The 19,136-nt window shown below is 36.2% G+C and overlaps 1 protein-coding gene across 10 annotated transcripts in view; it reads left to right on the top strand.

Moving 5' to 3' along the window:
• Positions 1 to 19,136, top strand: part of Enox2 (ecto-NOX disulfide-thiol exchanger 2) — a 312,495-nt gene that overhangs the window by 244,990 nt on the left and 48,369 nt on the right. For 9 of the 10 annotated variants that reach the window (XM_048797094.1, XM_048797089.1, XM_048797087.1 and 6 more), the window contains 4 exons: positions 746 to 979; positions 3,309 to 3,521; positions 5,443 to 5,549; positions 14,386 to 14,500. In XM_048797094.1, the coding sequence (XP_048653051.1) occupies positions 746 to 979; positions 3,309 to 3,521; positions 5,443 to 5,549; positions 14,386 to 14,500 (669 nt within the window). Of the gene's footprint in view, positions 1 to 745; positions 980 to 3,308; positions 3,522 to 5,442; positions 5,550 to 14,385; positions 14,501 to 16,245; positions 16,936 to 19,136 lie in introns of those variants that run through there. The other variant, XM_048797093.1, reaches the window with a different exon arrangement.

Raw genomic sequence — 19,136 nt, forward strand, 5'->3', positions numbered from 1 at the left:
TATGTTGAACAGAAGTGGTGATAGAGGGCATCCCTGTCTTGTTCCAGATTTTAGAGGGAATGCCTTCAATTTTTCTCCATTCAGAATGATGCTAGCCTGAGGCTTAGCATAGATTGCTTTTACAATATTGAGGTATATTCCTGTTATCCCTAGTTTTTCTAGAGTTTTGAACATAAAGGGATGCTGTACTTTGTCGAATGCTTTTTCTGCATCTATCGAGATGATCATTTGGTTCTTATTTTTAAGTCTATTGATGTGGTGAATAACATTTATTGATTTCCGTATATTGAACCAGCCTTGCATCCCAGGGATGAATCCTACTTGGTCATGGTGCACAATTTTTTTGATATGTTTTTGTATCCGATTCGCCAGAATTTTATTGAGGATTTTTGCATCTAGGTTCATTAGAGATATTGGTCTGTAGTTTTCTCGCCTCTCGTGTGTGAGACCATGGGTTCGATCCTCAGCACCACATAAAAGTAAATTTAAAAATAAAATAAAAATATTGTGCCCATGTATAACTAAAAAATAAAAAATAAAAACAGGACTAACCCAACAGAATAGTAAATAGTTATTGGAGATGACATTGCAATTTGTCTTTTGGTGATTCACCTTGGTAGCATATATAATCATGAAATAGAGAATTGGGGATTTTGTGGTCACTTGGAAGTGCTGTAACCACACCTGAAACACTGAACTTGTGCTTACTAGTCTGCTGTTCTCTCCCCTTTCCACTCAAACTTAGGTTACCGAATTCGCCTGGGTTCTAGTACTGACAAAAAGGATACAGGCCGGCTGCACGTTGATTTTGCACAGGCTCGAGATGACCTGTATGAGTGGGAGTGTAAACAGCGCATGCTAGCTAGAGAGGAGCGCCACCGGAGACGGATGGAAGAAGAAAGACTGCGCCCTCCATCCCCACCCCCAGTGGTTCACTATTCAGATCATGAATGCAGCATTGTTGCTGAAAAACTAAAAGGTATAGAGGCATTCAAGTTTCATGATTAAAAGAATTCTTTTCTTTAGGAAATTGTAATAAATATCATTGTATTATTTGCGGTTACCCTTTGAATATCCCACACGTGGATTCTGAGCATTTCTTGTGTTGGAGCCTTGCTGATAGAGAGCTGTACCTAGTAATTCAAGATCCAGGAAATTTGTCCATGCCACCTATGTCTCTGCTTCTTCATTGTCTCAAGGGATAGTGTTTTCCCCTGTAGGCATTAGATGACTAAGAAATACGGTTTTCCCACTTTCCACATCAAAGACTATTAGGTGTGATTCATCACTGGGAACCTGTACATGCCCTCGTTCATAGTAGATGCAAGTAAGCTTTGAATTCTAAATTGAATGAGTGAATCAGCATGATATAATTTGATGTGACCCTAATAAACCCTGGTAAAAATCCTCATTTTAAAGATGAGAAAATGAAGGCACGGAAGTAGTCACAGTGTACATTTTTCTTAGATTACTCAAAGACTTAGCCACAAATTACTAAAGGAAGACTTTTTTAATCTCTTAAAAGGGCCAATTTATTTCACACAGAGGCTATGGAAACTTCCAGACATTGCTAAGTCAGATTGCTTTTCCTTTAGTTTTGATTCATGTTCCTCTTGCTTGATTCTCAAAGCCATTTTGCTAATTTAACATTAATCAACCTGCCTGCTCTCTTCATAGTAGGTCAAACCAGTCTCTCATTTTCTGAGTATAGTTGATTTTATTGAATGAATGCTGATGTCCCACTGATCTTATTGGTGACTCCAACCCAGCTCTAATGGTATGAATTTGCTTCCTTATTGTGCTCTCAGCTCAGCAAGATCCTGCTAATTCCACTCTCTAAATAGGTCTCACTCACCAAACTTGTTTACATGACATACTCTAAGTGACTCACACTTTTAAGAAATCAGTTCTCTTTGGGTTGATTTAAACTTCTTGCAAAGTAAAAAGCAGAAAATATAGAATCTAGAATAAAGACACAGAAATAATCGTACATTTTGAAAAATTGGGATGGCTGAAGGCATTGATAAGATGCCAGCTCCAAGACTTGCCTATTCACATGATACCAAACAAGTCAGTTTCAGTGAAAAACAAACATACAAAAAAAAGAATTTTCTGGTAGTGTGGCCCTCAAGAGAAACAAAAAACTGAGCATCAACATCAAGACTGTATCCAAGTAATGAAATGAAAAGCTGGTATAAAGAGAAGGCTGACCTCCTATTTTATGCCTTCAATGAAAAAAGAGCAAGAGGCAAGAAGTTCAAATTGCAGTGAGAGATACTTCCACTTGACAGAAGGGTTTCTGGCCAGAGAGGGATGTGAAGCCCTAGAATGGGGATTCAATGGGATGCTAATGGACTTTCCCTCTCAGGAGTCTGTAATAGCAGAGTGCATAAATGGGTTTCAGGGAGCTGAACCAGAAGCTTTGGAAGATCTGAGCTAATATCTTAACATCAGAGAATAACTCCTAACTAGCTGCAGACATCTACTTTGAGGATTCTTCCAGCAAGAGAAAAAGAATGTGAAGAAATACAGAAATAAAATGAACTGCATCAAAATAGACTGGGACTGGGACTGAGAGGAAGGCCTAGAGCTATGGATTACATGCAGGAGTGATGTTATAAAAGGTCAAAGATATGTTTATACCTAAAGAATTGCCCATTTACCTCCTTCCTAAGGCCCCTTTCAACACTATAATTCCATGGATCCTGGGTAAAGTTAATGTCAACATGAAGTTAAACTCAGGACTCATGTTTATTTTTCCTTGTTAAAACAGGATTAGAGAATTCTGAAGTTGCCTCACTGCTAACTCATAGCTCATTCTCATTCCCCTCATCTCTCATGCAAGCATGCAGGTGTGTACATACACACACACACACACACACACACACACTCCGAAAAGTTAGGCAATTTACAGTACATGAAAATTATAGTATCTGTGCAGAAAAATGTCTTGTTTTTTTTTTGGTGCTGGGAATTAACCCAGGATTTAAGCATGTATGCACCCTGCTACTGAGGTACACCCCAGTGTAGAAAAATTTTGTTAAGGAAACAACAAACAATTACATTTCTGAAATAACCTACAGCCAATCTAAGTACTTTTGGAGGCTTTTGTTATTTCTGCCTTTCTGCCTGCCTGCCCTTTATGTGCAGTGCACATGTGTGTGCGCGTGTAGCTCCTCATCCTCAGCAATTTACTAAACCATGACTGCCAAAAAGCCATGATGACCGCCTTGGCAGCATGTTGGGAAAATATTTTAATGGAGATTAGGTTGCATTTGATAATTCTAAAAATAAACTCTTTTTTTCAGATGATTCCAAATTCTCAGAAGCTGTGCAGACCTTGCTCACCTGGATAGAGCGAGGAGAGGTGAACCGCCGCAGTGCCAACAACTTCTACTCCATGATCCAGTCAGCCAACAGCCATGTCCGCCGCCTGGTGAATGAGAAAGCTGCCCATGAGAAAGATATGGAAGAAGCAAAGGAGAAGTTCAAGCAGGCCCTTTCTGGAATTCTCATTCAATGTGAGTAGAAGTGAAGAGTTCTTCTGGAAGGGTGAGAGGGTGCTTCCCTTAGTCACCACTTGTTCTCATGGGAGCCCAGGCCTATAGAGCCATCATCCTGTGTTAAGGAGCAAGGCTATCTTCCTCCACCACCTCGTGCTCTCTTTGTATTGCCAAACACCAAAGCTCTAGTTTCACAGGATTCATGTGAGCATCTTCTATTTTCATTTCCTCTGGTGTATCTACTTCAGATCCTTAGAAATACTGATACTTAGACCACATTCTGTACTTAATAGTACCAAGCTTCAGTGAAGGGGGTGGTATTTTATTGCTGACATTAGGATATAGCATTAGTGTTTTTCTGGGGGGAGGTTTGGGAATTGAACTCAGGGGACCTTTACCACTGAGCTGCCTCTCCAGCCTGTTTAAAAATTTGTATTTTGAGTTTTATTTTAAGTTTTATTTTAATTTTATTATTAAGTTCCTTGTGATCCTCTTCCCTCAGTCTCCTGAATAGTAGTCATGTGTCAGCATTTTAAAACTGTTTTTCTTCATATTTGCCTCATTGTCATTATTTTAATAAGCTTTTTATGGCCTTTTAATGATAAAAATTATAATTCCTAAGATGTGATTGAATAAAAAACAAATTTGCTACTTCTATGTTTTATATTTAGTTTCTTCTCTTCCACTGCCTTTTCTGAATACAATAGACACTGTGACAGGGTGAAAAGCCATTGAAATGGGCATTTTCTAAGTACCACTTTAAACCTTTTCAAGTTTTCCTAAATGAGATAAAATAGATAAATTGTCAAGTCATTTTTTGTTCACTATCTTACAAAATTACACACTCATAAATTTTCAGTAAGGAACTACACTCACCTTAAGAATAAGGGTGCAGTTTTATACTTTGAGTTTTAAACAGTTATGGTCCACTCTTCCTATACTTGCTACACTTTCTTTGTATATAATTGGGATTAAGGAATTGTTCCATTTTCCACTTGTATTTGGAAGTATATATGGGCATAAAACCCAGGAAGTGAAAATGTATGTCTTCAGGACTTCAGAATAAGTAGAAAAAGAGAGCAGCAAGTATTATAGGAATATAAATCCTTAACTCACTAGATGACAGTGCAAACTGGGCTATAAAAAAACAGTACCTCCAGATTTTCTTAGTGAACACCCCAGCCTATCAGGGGCTCTTGTCCTGCTTTTCTTTCTCCAGAATTGTCATTCATATCATATCTAAGCTTCCCCTCTCTTGAACTGATTAAGATAAAGCCCTAGAATATTTGTACATATTTCTCCATTTAACATTTTAAGAGACCCTGAATAATACTCTCTGGGACTGCACTTACACAGTCTTCTTCCATAAAACTTACATTTTCCAGTCAACAAGTCTGTTTAGGTATCCTTAAAATAGGCAGTCCATCTTAGGTTTTGATTTGATGATTCTGATTAAATATACCTCAGAATAGTGAAAGGAAAATTCTATTGAAGTGAAGCATCCCAGATTATTTAAAAGGGCTAGTTAATGAAAGAACTCAGTGGTAGAAGTTGCTGGTACAGTTTGTTTCTGCAGTATGTAAGGTCAGTATACTAACTAAACACAAGTACTAAACTAAAGCACGTTTACCGTGTCTCTTACCTCTCTTGTCTGAATAAATACACACTGTTTATATTAAAACTTAAGCTATCATTTCATCTCAAACCCTGGGGGTTCTGTTTTTTTTTTCTTTCTATATATTGATGTCTCTTTCTTTGAGTCCCCTTTAAAATCATAGCCAGCACACATAACCTGTTCCAAGTTCAACCATGGCCTAGTACAGTGTTATAACAAAAAGACACAAAAAGCCTAATGTTTCTCTTTTATTTCTCTCCTCCTGTCTTTTGCCATCCCTGGATGATACTCCGGCCTGATCCAAATGCTGATTTGATGCTGCAGTTGAGCAGATAGTGGCTGTTTACCATTCTGCCTCCAAACAGAAGGCATGGGACCACTTCACAAAAGCCCAGCGTAAAAACATCAGCGTTTGGTGCAAACAAGCTGAGGTTGGTAACTTTTTACTCTGGTAGCTCCTCAGGGGGATACTTTCTTTCTTTAACAAGTTATTGATTTGGAATTTAGCCAGAATTAAATAGTGCCAAGCTCCCACGGTCACAACAAGGCCCTAATGAAAGACTAAGACATATCCTATAGCCTGTCACGGTGTCCAGAACACCTGCTGTCAAAAGGGGAATAAATGTATGTGTGTTGTCTTGAATGCATTCTGCTGGCTGGAAACCTTAGTAGTGAAAGTGTATCTGGGATAATTATAAGTTTAATTCTCTAAACTAGCTATTCTTGAGCACAACAATAATTACACCTGTGTTTCTAGTGTTAGTAATATTAAGGCTGTCTTAACATTTATTGGAGTGTCTTGACAATTGAGACTAGAAGCTAACTGGTGTTACATTGGAAAAAAAGAAAATTTCTAAGCTTCTCTTATCAAACCTGTTTAGCCATCTTTAGAGGTAGCAGATTTAAAGGTAACAGAGGATTTTCATTTCAGATTAAGGTTGTCACACCTCTCTGCTAATGCTCAATTAACAGTTTTAGCTTAACACTATAATATATATGATGTCATTAGGTTGCTATTCTGAATTCCAAGATTAAAAACCAAGATGGGGGGCTGGAGATGTGGCTCAAGTGGTAATGCACTCGCCTGGCATGCGCAGGGTACTGGGTTCAATCCTCAGCACCACATAAAAATAAAATAAAGATGTTGTATCCACCGAAAACTAAAAAAAAAAAAAAATATTAAAAAACTCTCTCTCTCTCTCTCTCTCTCTCTCTCTCTCTCTCTCTCTCTCTTAAAAAAAAAAACAAGAAGGGAGGGGCTGGGGTTATGGCTCAGCAGTAGAGTGCTTGCCTCACACATGCAAGGCCCTTGGTTCCATCCTCAGCACCACATATAAATAAATAAAATAAATTTATTGTGTCCAACTACAAAAAATAAATATTTTTTAAAAATGGGAGTTTGTTTTCACTGATCTACCTTTGGAAATGGTGTTATATATGCCATGAATTCTTCTGTTCCTGTGGGCAGCTTCCTTACCCAGTCCTGATATATTTCAATCTATATATGCAGCAACTTCATTTCTGGGTACTCTTTATCAGTCTGGTAACAATTTCATTGTATCTATCAATGCAGGTAGTCATATTTTTTAACAATTACATATCATTTATAAAACATTTACTTTTTGTGGCGCTGGGAATGAAATTCAGGACCTTGCTCATGCTAGGCAGGTGCTCTACCACTGAGCTACATCCCCTACCCCTGATACTTACATTTATGTGGCACATTCACATTGATTATTTCACCTACGTAGGCTCATGTTAGAAATGGTATAGTGGAAAGAGTATTAGACTTAAAGTCAATCATGAGTTCAAATCTCAGCTCTGCTATGTTTGTAGCTGTGCATATTGAACATGTTATTCAGCCTTTCTCAGTCTCTATTTCTCCATTTGTAAATTGGAAATAATGAAACCACTCTTACAAAATTAAATGAGTTAAGAAATGTGTAAATAGTTTGAAAATGTAAATAGCATTTCACCTAATTATTAACAACTTGATAAGGGATACTGAGTAGATATAGAATCCATGTTTTACATGTAATACTGAAATGTAGAAATGTTAAGTGATTCACATGAAATTACATAACAAGCAAGTGAACTAAAAATTCTCACTCTGAGCTCTGGTACAAAGTGATTTAACCTAGGTGAGCCTTTGATTCCTAACCTTTAAAATGAAGGCAATGATCTCTTCACTGTGTCCTTCATGAGAATATATGAGACAATTTGTGTAGGAACAGTTCAAAAGCCATGAAGAACATTTAGAAGAACATGATCCAAACTCCATTCATAAATTGATGACAGTCTCTCAGCCATCAGTTCTGGCACAGCAAAGGGATATGGGAGTCATTTGAGAGAGAAATCCCTGAAGACATCTGTCCAATGAATGGGTAGGGCCATAAAAAGCCAATAGCATCTTTACTTATTAAAAACAATTAGGAGCAAAAAAAGGAAACAGCTGTCCTACTGTAGCACAAAGTGAGTTTAGAATTTCAGGGCTAACTCAGGTTGTTGATCCTCTGCAAACAAAACTCAACATTGGGATTCAAAGGTTTACTGAGTACTTTCTCTGTCTCAGGCATTGTAACAAGTAACACAGGATGAAATAGTCTTTGCCCTCTGGGAGCTAATAGGGGAATGAAAATGGTCAAGAGAAGAAGTGGAGTTTTGTACACTAAATTTCAAATATCTGAACTCATTAGTTAAGAAGAATAAAGGTTGAACAAAAAATGCTCAGTGTCTTAACAATTGTAGAAAAGTAGTACAAGGTAAGTATCCCTTATCCAAAGTGTTGGAGCCAAAGTGTTTCATATTTTGAGTTTTTTTCAGATTTGGGGATATTTGTGAATACATGAGATTTCCTGTGGATGGGACCTAAGTCTAAATAGAAAATTCATTTATACTTTATATGCACTTTATACACATAGCTTAAAGGTAATTTTATACAATAGTGTACCTGCATTTTGATTGCAACCTGTCACATGAGATAGGAGTGGAATCTTCTACTATGGCATCACAACAGCCCTCAAAAAGTTTTAGATGTTAGAATAGTTTGGCTTTCAGGTTGGGGATTAAATCAATCTATAGTGTCTCCTCCTTCCCTTCAATACACATATATTTGTATCCCTCCTAGGGTTAGAAGAAGATATATGACCAGCTGCACCCTTTAAAGCAAGCCCTGCTAGTACAATGTTGCCATTTTATAGAAGGAAGGGAGCCTCTGGTTAGAGCAATGGCCTCCAGGCTATGACCCTTTTGTAAACTGCATTGTAATAAAATATTCCCCATGGATATTATTTGTTAGGGATCTATTAGTTATATATCAAGTCTACCTATGTGGTAGGAATATACTTGAGTTTAATGACGTTCACAGTAGAGATAGCTGTGCCAGTGAGATGGACATTTCTCTGGGCCTGAAGAGAAGTGAGAGCTATGCACCCTATTAGCCAACTTATGTGTCAGGCATTTCATCATGGTAGAAATTTCTGGTGCTTAACCTTTTCACCAGTTGTCTTTGGGGAAAAGTCAGTTGGTCACCTCCTCATGTCATAAAATATCTGTTATTTGTTTCATTGTCATCCTTCTACGAGCAGCCAACACTGCCTTACTCTGCCCAGAGACAGGGTATGGAGCAAGAAGGAAAAGGCCCCACCTTTGGGGAGTTCAAGCACTAACTTTGGCAGCATATGTCAGGCAAACTAATTTGCTAATATGTCTTTACTGTCCTGATTTATATGTGTGTGGGTTTCCTGCAAATACAGTTGTAAAGGGTAGTAAGAGAAGGCTGAAGTCCCACCCCTTACTGAAAGTTAGTATCCACAGTGACTACTAGCATTTGTCTCTTTCATTGAAACTCTTTTTTTCTACAGAATCATTAAAAATTTTTGTGTCTCTGAAGCATGCCCTACACCAAAGGCTAGACCTTGGATGATATATAAAAACTAGAGCCACAGCAGGAGAAACTGAAGAGATAGTCCCTTGCATCCTCCCTAATATCAGATTTTATACCACTGGGCCAGAGGAAAAGGGGCCTGATGAAATACTATGATTGATAAAATAACTTTCTCTCTAGATTTGCAGGCCTACCATTCCAAACTCTGAAGAACTGTTTGCAGACAGACATTCCAACCATCCACATACCCTCGTTTTAGGACACATTTGCACTAACATTGGCTGTTGGCTTTCAGCTACAAAAAAAAAAAAAAAATTATAACCCAATTTGAATCATCCTAATTTGTATTTTCATTATATATCATACAATAGACATTGATCAAGTACCTGTGTTTGTGCTTTGCTTCATTATATTAAATGATACCTCAGAATCAAATTGCTAATATAAGTATAGAAAGCTATCTCCCTGTCCTCTGCTCCTTTTCATTCCCTCATGACCCTTTCCCTGCCAAGTTTCCTGTTAATGTTGAAAATCCAGGTAAGTAGAATCTTGTTACAAATTTAATAAGGAATGTTGATTTTTCTGGTAATCATGTTACTATCAAAAAATATAAATAAGATGAATTTAATTCCACATAAATTTTTGTGAAACTATTGTTAGATAATTAATGTGTAATTAATTATAATTTGCTTACTTTATAATAAATCAAAAACACCAGCTAGTGAAAAAGTAGTTCTTTTCAGGCACTTCCCTCTGTCTTGGGTTTCAATTTAATTCCATCTGAAAGTACATTTCATTGTCCATTGTGGAGCAGTAGGAATTTCTAAGCTTCTGAAAAAGTAACTATTAAAACAGATGTAAAGACAGTATTGTGCCATTTCAGAAATCACTAACAATTTACTATTGAACTGAATGATAGCAAATATCTACAATGGGCAATAAAGTAGCATAAAATCTTTAGAAGAGCCATCTTACCTTATTTGATGTACTGTTAGTGTCGTGACTTGGTTGTTTTCTGGTAGAGATTTACATACGCAAATTCCCAAAAATGGTTTTGCATGGCATTGGTGCTCTTTTAGTTTCAGCTCTAGAAAAACTGAGAGGTAGCAATTTCCTTTTCTGTCTGTACTTCAGTGGCTTAGAATCCTTTCCTTTTATATACCTATGTCTGATCTAGGTAAAGCACCTTTTCCAGACACATGCCACCTTATAACCCCTCACTCTGAAGGTATTGGTTAGGGTGTGCTTCCCAAAGTAGAGCTTTTCTTATCTAACCAGAGAATGCAGAAAATGGGTATCTTAACTATAAAATGCTATAATGGTAAGGTTTTCAAAGAATTACGATCTCACTCATTTTTCTTGGAGGTATAGTCATTTACTAAATGATTCCTATGACTTCACTTTAGTATGGTACCCCATAATCTCTGCTGTTCTCTTTGCTTTTATACCATTTGTGTGACTTAGTATTGGTTATTTATAGAAGAATAATGTTATGAGTCTTTCTTTATAGCTTTCAACAGTTGTCTAGTGGGTAGAGGACTCTGAGCTCTGCTAATTCACTTAACTGAACAACTTAGAGCAAACTTCCTTTTTTTCTTACCCTCATTTCATTGTCTGCTAAATCAAATGGTAATTCTTGTTTCTAGAGTATTTTGAAGCATTTAGGTAAAATTTGCCCCTAAGTCTGTTATATTTCTAGGGAGTTTTGAAGTTGTGAAAGACATCTAGATAAGCCATATCACGTAGTGACTGAACTTTTTATATTTCTAAGAAGAGATTATGGTTTCTTGTCAGCTAGAAGCACAAAAATGTTTTGTGGATGCTGAGCAGCTACAGGAAGTATCTTAGTTCTCATATTTTCCTGCCCTTGGATATTTCCCTAGAAGGAACATAATCCTTCTGGGAAACACTAACATTCCCAGGGTTGTGTTACACGTGTGAATTGAGAGTTGATCTCTGTTTATACCCTCTGACGGTGTACATTTTTGTTAGTCATCTAGAAAGCCACAACTTTTCCTCATGCAGTAAGTTGTACAATACTGTAATTTGCCAATGTCAAACCTCATTATAATCACCTTTCCAGTAACAGCTCTGATGATAACTGAAATTCAGTCTCCTGAGATACAATGAGTCACAGCAATAAGAAATTCCTTTATTTTTCTCTGTGCGATGAGTTGGAATAAGACATAATAAATCTCTCTTATGACACAGATGTTTAAAGTTCATTTTTCTCAAGCTAGTCATTATTTTATTCTATTTAAAATAATACACCTGCAGTACACGGAAGATGCTATATTAGCATCTGATTTTTCTACTACTACTTTTTTAAAAATATTTATTTTTTAGGTATAGATGAACACAACACAATGCCTTTATTTTTATGTGGTGCTGAGGATCGAACCCGGGTCCCACCTGTGCTAGGCGAGAGCTCTACCGCCGAGCCACAATCCCAGCCCCGTCTATTACTTCTTAATTTTGCAATGATACTGAATAGCTCACCTTTTAAAGGACCTCTTATTTAATGAAAACTTAACTTGAAATAGAAATCATTATTTTTTCTTGATAAGAGGAATAAAAAAGGAGAAATAATGGAATAGTGGAATAGTGACTAATTGGAATAGTGACTAATTGCAGCGTTAATTATTAAGAAATCCATTTTAAATATATATAATCCCCACAAATGGTGACAATTTTTACCAGACAGCTTTGGATACTTTCTGTATGAAACCTAGTAGGGGTCAATCTAGGCAAGGAATTTGCAACTCAGAACTAAGGGGCCTCTGACAGGCATTAAGTAGCCTTTAAATGATTTTGAGCTGCTCCAAAATGCACAGTTACCATGTTTACTTTTTCTAATGTGACTTTTCCAGTGTGATCTTGATAATTTGTAATGTTCTTCATGTCTTCCTGAAGAGCTTTATATATATCAGGTAGCTTGTCTCTAAAGCATGAAAAACTTTCTTCAGCATTTTCTATAGTACAGGTCTCTTGGTGATGAATTCTTACATTTACTTTTGTTTGAAAAATATACTTATCTTTTTCTCTGCATACAGAATTCTGAACAAATGAATATTTTTATTTAAACTTTAAAGATAATATTCCACTGACTTCTTGGTTTTATCATTTCTGAAAGAAATGAAAATTATTGAAATTATTCCTCTCTATATAATGTTGTGTTTTCCTCTGATTTCAAGAATTTCTCTTTTCTCTTGTTCCTAGACATCCTTTTCTCCACGCATATCCCACTTGGAATTAACTGATCTCTTTGAATATGTAGATTGGTGTCTTTCATCAGATTTGAGAAGCTATCAACCATTATTTCTTCACATATTTTCAAATCATTCTCTCTGGAATTTCATTTACATGTAGGTTAGACCTTTGAGTAATCAGTGCAAGCAGACAATTCTCTGAGCTTCTGTTATTTAAAATTTTTAATATATATGTATATATTATAAAATTGTATATTTTATGGACATCTATCTTTTTAGCTGTATATATTTTCTCATGTTCTTCAAATTGAACACATATGTATTATTCTATATTTAAGTTCTCTCTTTATTCTGCCATCTCTATTCTACTTTTAGGCTCATCCAATTATTTTTATTTTGGGTATTGTGTTTTTTCAATTTTAGAATTACCCAGATGTGATAATCAGCAGATAAGGAATTAAAACAGCTATTATATCTATACTCAATTATATAAAAGAAATACAGAAAATATAATACATATCAGAAAAAGATTTTTTTTTTTTACTTTTTAAATTTCCAGACAAACCACTCTTGGCTTTCTTATTTTCATACAAGAGAACCTTTGATCCAGAACTTTTGACTCATTTTTAAAGTTTTTGACCTTCTACCAAGATTCCCTATCTTTTTATTCATTGTGAGCATATTTCCTTTATATCATTGAACATAGTTATAATAGCTGGTTTAATTCAATTCTTTGTCTGTTAATTACCACATCTGCATTATTTTAAAGTTGGTTTCTGCTGATTATCCTTCCTCTTGGAAATGGACCATCTCATCATAGTTATTCATATATCAAGTATTTTGGACATTGTCCTGAATAAGTATGAATATTATGTTTTAAAGATTCTAAATTTTGTTAGGTCCTTCTAAAACTGTTGATCTTGTTTTGTTTTAATGGTGAATTTGTTTTTTTCAATTCAAGCTGGAAATCCTGTCTTTTGGGTGGCAGCTTAAATATCATTTCAAGGCTGGGGTTATAGCTCAGTGATAGTGTGCTTGCCTAGCACATGTGAAGCCCTGGGTTCGATCCTCAGCACTACTTAAAGATAGATAAATAAAATAAAGTTATTGTATCCATCTACAATTATAAAAAGTATTTTTTTAAAACGTCATTTCAGAGATTTTAATCTTAGCTATGCTGTGTGGAAAATTCCTGTGCTCTCATGGATGAGAGGCCATGCAAAAATTTGAACAGATCTCATATACACAATTTGAAGTGCTCACTATCTTGCATACTCTCATTCATTCTCATTCTCATTCTCTCTCTCCCTCCCCCTCCTTCCCTCCCTCCCTCCCTCTCTCCCTCTCTTTCTCTCTCATTTTCTCCTTTTGAAATACCCTCCTCATTTTCTAGTGCCTGTCATTGCCTTGACCTCTCTCTTTGAGTTATTTAGACCACAAATACTGGGTTGTTTATTACAAATATAGCCACCCTGTGAATAGCTAACTCTGGTCTGCTCTCAGACTAAAAGGCCCTTTAAAAATTGAGACTCATCCTGTGCTGTTCTCTTCCTCCAAGTGTCAGCTCCTCTTCAAAATATGCCTGCTTTTGTTGACTCTCCAAAGACATCGAGGAGTTACAGGTTTTGGTTTGTTTTGTGTTTTTGTTCAAAGATTATAGTTATTATCTATGAGAGGGTTGGTCTGGGAGGAGTTTACTCCTGACAGCTCATTTTTACCATAACTTCTAAAGCTTCAAGAATTCAATTAAGAATTCTGTCGAGTAAAACTGTAAGAGGAGAGGGAAAAGGATGGCAAGCAGCAAAATTAAAGTGTCCAACATGGGAAGGTGAAAATGGCAAAACCTTAAGAAAAAGTCCAGAAATCTGCATGAGTAAGAGATGAGGAGCCTTTCATGTCCAAAAGCAATTTCTAATGTGGGAGGGAAATAAGAATCATAGACTGTCAGAGCTCTGGGTCTGCAAAGAAAGCTCAGTGCAAGACACAGTATACCCAAGTGTGCTTTCTCTAATAAGACTGTTTTGTCTCAATATGCTCTTTTGCCTTTGCCTAAAGAATGCTGAGATTTTAAAAATATGTCCAAAAAAGCTGCTTTATATTATTTTTAACTCTACTCATTTCCTCAACATTATTAAGGCTTTCCTACCTTAAAAGCATACTTTTTAACCTTAGGAAATTCGCAACATTCACAATGATGAATTAATGGGAATCAGGCGAGAAGAAGAAATGGAAATGTCTGATGATGAAATAGAAGAAACAACAGAAACCAAAGAAACTGAAGAATCAGGTAAAAATGTTTGTTTTGTTTTATTTAGCAAACATCTTTTGGGGCAATATTTTTAAACCTTTAACACAAAGTAAGATATGGGCATCAACCCACAAGACTGGACATCAAATAGAAATAATTTATGGGGCCTTTAGTTAAATATCACCATTGTGTCTATAGGATTTTCTGTGGTTTTCATTTATCCCAATCTTCCATTGAAATGCCTAAATAAAAGTGGTTTTTTCCCAAGAAGCACCAGGTATTTAGGCAGCAGTGTTCTGTATTTTGGTTTTAATTTGTTAATAACATGTTCTGAAATAGAAAGCATGAGAGAGCCCATGTGTTAATACTACATCACTTTGACTTTACACTGAAATTAATAACAGATATAGATTTAAATGTTAACAAAATACATACACCAAAAGAAATCATGAAAAGAAGAAGTTGGTTTTATAATTTGAGGTGAAGGCTACAAAAAAGAAATAATAAATAATTTTTAATAAATATATCTGCATAAAAATTAAATATTTGTATTTAAAAAGCCACAAAGTTAAAAGAAGGTCCATAAGTTAAAGAGAAATATCTGTAACTTATGACAATCTACATATCTTCTGCAAAGAGAAGTCCACAGTTGTCTGGGTAAAGGCTTTTGCTTTAACCTAATATAGTTAGGACCTCACTGTGAGACAGAAGCCATGGTATGAGTCCCCAGTAGGATCCATTGTGCAAACTTTTTGAACAATAGGATAATACTCTTCTCTTCAATTTCATAATGAACCATCTTGGATGGAAGATTATCATGGGGAGATATAAAATACCAGCCAGAAGACCAGCCTTTTCAGGGAAACCATTCCAGACAATCTTAGGAGTTACATTATAAGAAGGTACAGTGGAAAATGCACTAGTTAGAAACCTCAGTTCTAGCCCCTGTTCTGTCCTTCTTGACCTGAGAGGGACTTCTCCCCCACTGACCCTCAGCTTCCACATTATAATCTGTACATTATAAAAATGATATAACCAGGATTTGTGATGGTTAAGTGAGTTCATTCATCTAATAACTGTTAAATGCCAAGTACTCTGGTAGATATTGGATATACAGTGCTATACTGCCCCTGATGTGTGTGAGGGAGCAGAGTGAAAAGAGATTGGTTGATTATAATTCAAATATGAGTTTTCTGGTTCCAGTACTTGTATATTGAAGTCAGAAACACTATATCCACTTGAGTGGTCTTAGAATTTTTACTCCATGAATAGAAACTCTTAAGGAAAGGAAAACAGCAAGTCATGATTTTAAAGAGGTATTCATTTGATGTTAAATCTGAATTTCCTCTGTTTTTGCCATCTTCTGGATCCCTGAACATTCAAACTACTATGTATATTAAGTAAACTCTTTGTAATCAGTGGTTAGTTGGCATTTCAGGATAGCAAAGTAATTACTGCAAATAAATACTATAAATTTATAGTCAAAGTACACAAAAGACTTTAATGGTAATTGAGCTATTCAAATTATTTAAGTGTATAACTTGGATGTTTTATAGCTGGTTAATCTATAATTTATAGAATCATCTCCACCTCAGTATCTACAATATTGTATACAGTGTTTATCCAGTGTTTCTGTGAAATAAATGCAACCATAATTTTGAACATCCACTTGATAAATTGCAGTGTTTGAGGAGTTATTGGGGGAGGGGAGGGTGTGTGGGAGATTCAGATTGAATGCACTTACTAGGGTTATATAATTGCATTTTGCTTCTGTATCTCTTTAGAGTTAAAAGCTGTATTGGCTACTGCACAGAATCTTATTCGTTTAGAGACTGGAAACTCCCTGACAGATCATCTTATAGCTATTTTCTTTCCTGTTCCACATGCCAGGATGCTGCTTTGTCAAATAAAGCTATCTACAATAGACTTAATGGAGCTTACCAAATAGCTTTTCTCCCAGAAGGTTTCAATTCATTTTAATTCAAGGACTTTTGTGCATTTTTCTTCCCCTCGATCGTATCTAATTCTGTTATCTCACTTCTATAGTACTCAACTGCAGAAATCCTGCTCAATGTGAGCTAGTGAGAGTATTCTCCATTTTTATCTAAATCGGGTACATGTTTTAGCTATCACTAGGTTCCAATTAAAAGCTTAAGCAACTATGTCTCAGAATTGTTGTCTTCTCTCTCTATGCTACCAAATTTGAATTCCAGGACCCTATAGTGTATCCCTGATTATATTTTACTTCTCCCAAAAAAGTAAAACCAGTTACCTTTCCTTGGAGTGCTGCAAACATTTCTCTTCTTCCAGACACTGTCTTAGCCCATATTTGTGATGCAGTACTTGAAATACTTTTTCCATGGAAAAAAGAACTGTTGTGCTCAAAGCAAAGGGGGACAATCACACCAAAGCAAATCACGATATTGTGAAATTATTTTATTCTATTGTTAGCTATGATGGAAAATACATGTACTCAGTAAAGCAGCTGTTCCCTTTCAGCATGTATCGTCTGCTTTCTTCAATTAGACTAATGGTTCTCAGAATTGGTATGTGTAAGAATCATTTGAATTACCCTTGAAATTTTAGATTTCTGGGCTGCAGAGTCTGATCCAGTAGGTCTTTATTGGTGTCTGGGAATCAGCATCTTATTAGGCATCCTAAATGATTTAAATGCTGATGGTCCAGAAAGCTTATTTGGAAAATGTTGACTTGGACTAATTCTCCTTCATTATTCTAGTGAAAGTTTTCTTTTCCCTTGGTATCTGATCTCATTTTTCCTCCCCAATCCTCCACCTCCCATTATTCTCTCTTTAAGAGTTTGACCATCAAACAATATGTCCTGTAAACTAGTGGAAATATAGATACAAATGTGTGTAAATCTACTGAAAATAGAAATAATCACTTGGTTCTAAACTAAAAAGTACTGATTGCAATGCAACAAGGGCAAGAAATATCACTGTGGACCAGTGTATTCACAGACGGTGAAAATCCATCAGAGAATTAAAAGTAAACAGGTTTGGATAAAAGGAACAAAAGTAAGAAAGCATCTGATATGGGGGATGAGTAATAGAGCAGGGTTCAAAGGCAGAAATAAGTGTGATGTGTATAGAGGGATAAAACATTGAGTGGGCAATAAGGGCCCAAATTCTGGGGGACCATGAATGACAGGTTTAGATTTAGTAAAGTAGGCAATATGAGACTGTATGCACATCTTGAGCATAGCACTAACACAATGAAAGTAATGTGAATTGTGCATTTTAGAAGACAATTGTACATGAAGCAAGACCAGCCAGAAGGTTTTATAGGATTTGAGATGTGAAATGAAGTTTGGGACAGAATGATGGCAATAGGAACTGGGGGAAAAGGTAGAATTAAAGGAAGCAATGGAGAATATAAGGTTAAAGATGTTGGGAGTCATTTTTATAGGAATGTACTAAAATCTTTGGCATGAGATTAGGATATAAATGATGAAAAAGAAGGAAGATCCTGGAATGAGTAGGCTTTCTAGTCTGGGAAAGTGGGGGATTTATGTTATATTCACTAAATCTCCCATAAGTACCACAAATTGGGAGATTTAAGTAACAGGTATTTATTGTCTCACAGTTTGGGAGGTGAGAAGTTCAAGATCAAGGTATCAGCAGAGCTGGTTCCTTCTGAGAGCTGTGAGGAAGAATCTGTTCTGTGTCTCTCCCCTAGCTTCTGATTATTTGCAGAAATCTTTGGCATTCTTTGACATGTAATACCCCAATCTCTGCCTTTGTGTTCACATGGCATTCTTCCTGTGTGCATCTCTTTCTCTACCAAAATTTCTCTTTTCTGTAAGAACACCAATCATACTGGATCAGGACCCACCCTAATGACTTTATTGTAACTTCATTACCTCTGTAAATACCCTGTTCCCAAATAAAATCACATTCTTAGAGCTTCAACATATCTTTTTTATGAAGGAGACACAATTCAATCCATAGCAGTATAACTGACATAATGGACTGATGGATGGGACTGATTTGTACTATATAATGACATAGGCCTCAGATAGAAAATGGTTAGGAAAAGGGAAAGATTTGTATTCAAGTCACAATTCAAGAAAGTTGAAAGAATAGAAAAATGTGGTGTTGAGATGTTGACTGAAGCTCTGAGAATATGAATAAATGATTATGAACAGCAAGAGAAAGAAAGAAGATCAAAAAGGTGAATATAGAACTTTGCAGCGAGAGGAAGTAGAAGAAGAATAGTTATCATAGGAGTTAGAGGGTTTAGAAGATAGCAGAGCAGATCTAGGCAGAAACTGTTGGCCCTACCACAGCCCAGAAATGAAGCAGTGAAAGAATAGCTGACCAGAGAGGTGGGTGAAAGAGTAAATACCCTAAAACTCAATGTTGGACAACTTGAGACTTGAAGGGACTTGGAATTTGGTTACTGTTATGGTTTGGATGTGAGGTGTCCCCAAAAGCTCATATGTGAGAAAATGCAAAAAGGTTCAGGGAAGAAATTATTGGGTTATGAGAGCCTTAACCCAATAAGTGAATTAATCACCTGATGGGATTAATTGAGTGGTAACTGAAGACAAGTGGGGTATGGCTGGAGGAGGTGAGAATTGGGGGTGTAGCTTTGGGTTATATATTTGTATCTGGTGAGTGGAGATATCTCCTCTCTCCTCCTCTCTCCTCTCTCC

Source organism: Marmota marmota, unplaced genomic scaffold, assembly GCF_001458135.2.
Source record: "Marmota marmota marmota unplaced genomic scaffold, marMar, whole genome shotgun sequence".
Classification (NCBI taxonomy): Eukaryota; Metazoa; Chordata; class Mammalia; order Rodentia; family Sciuridae; genus Marmota; species Marmota marmota.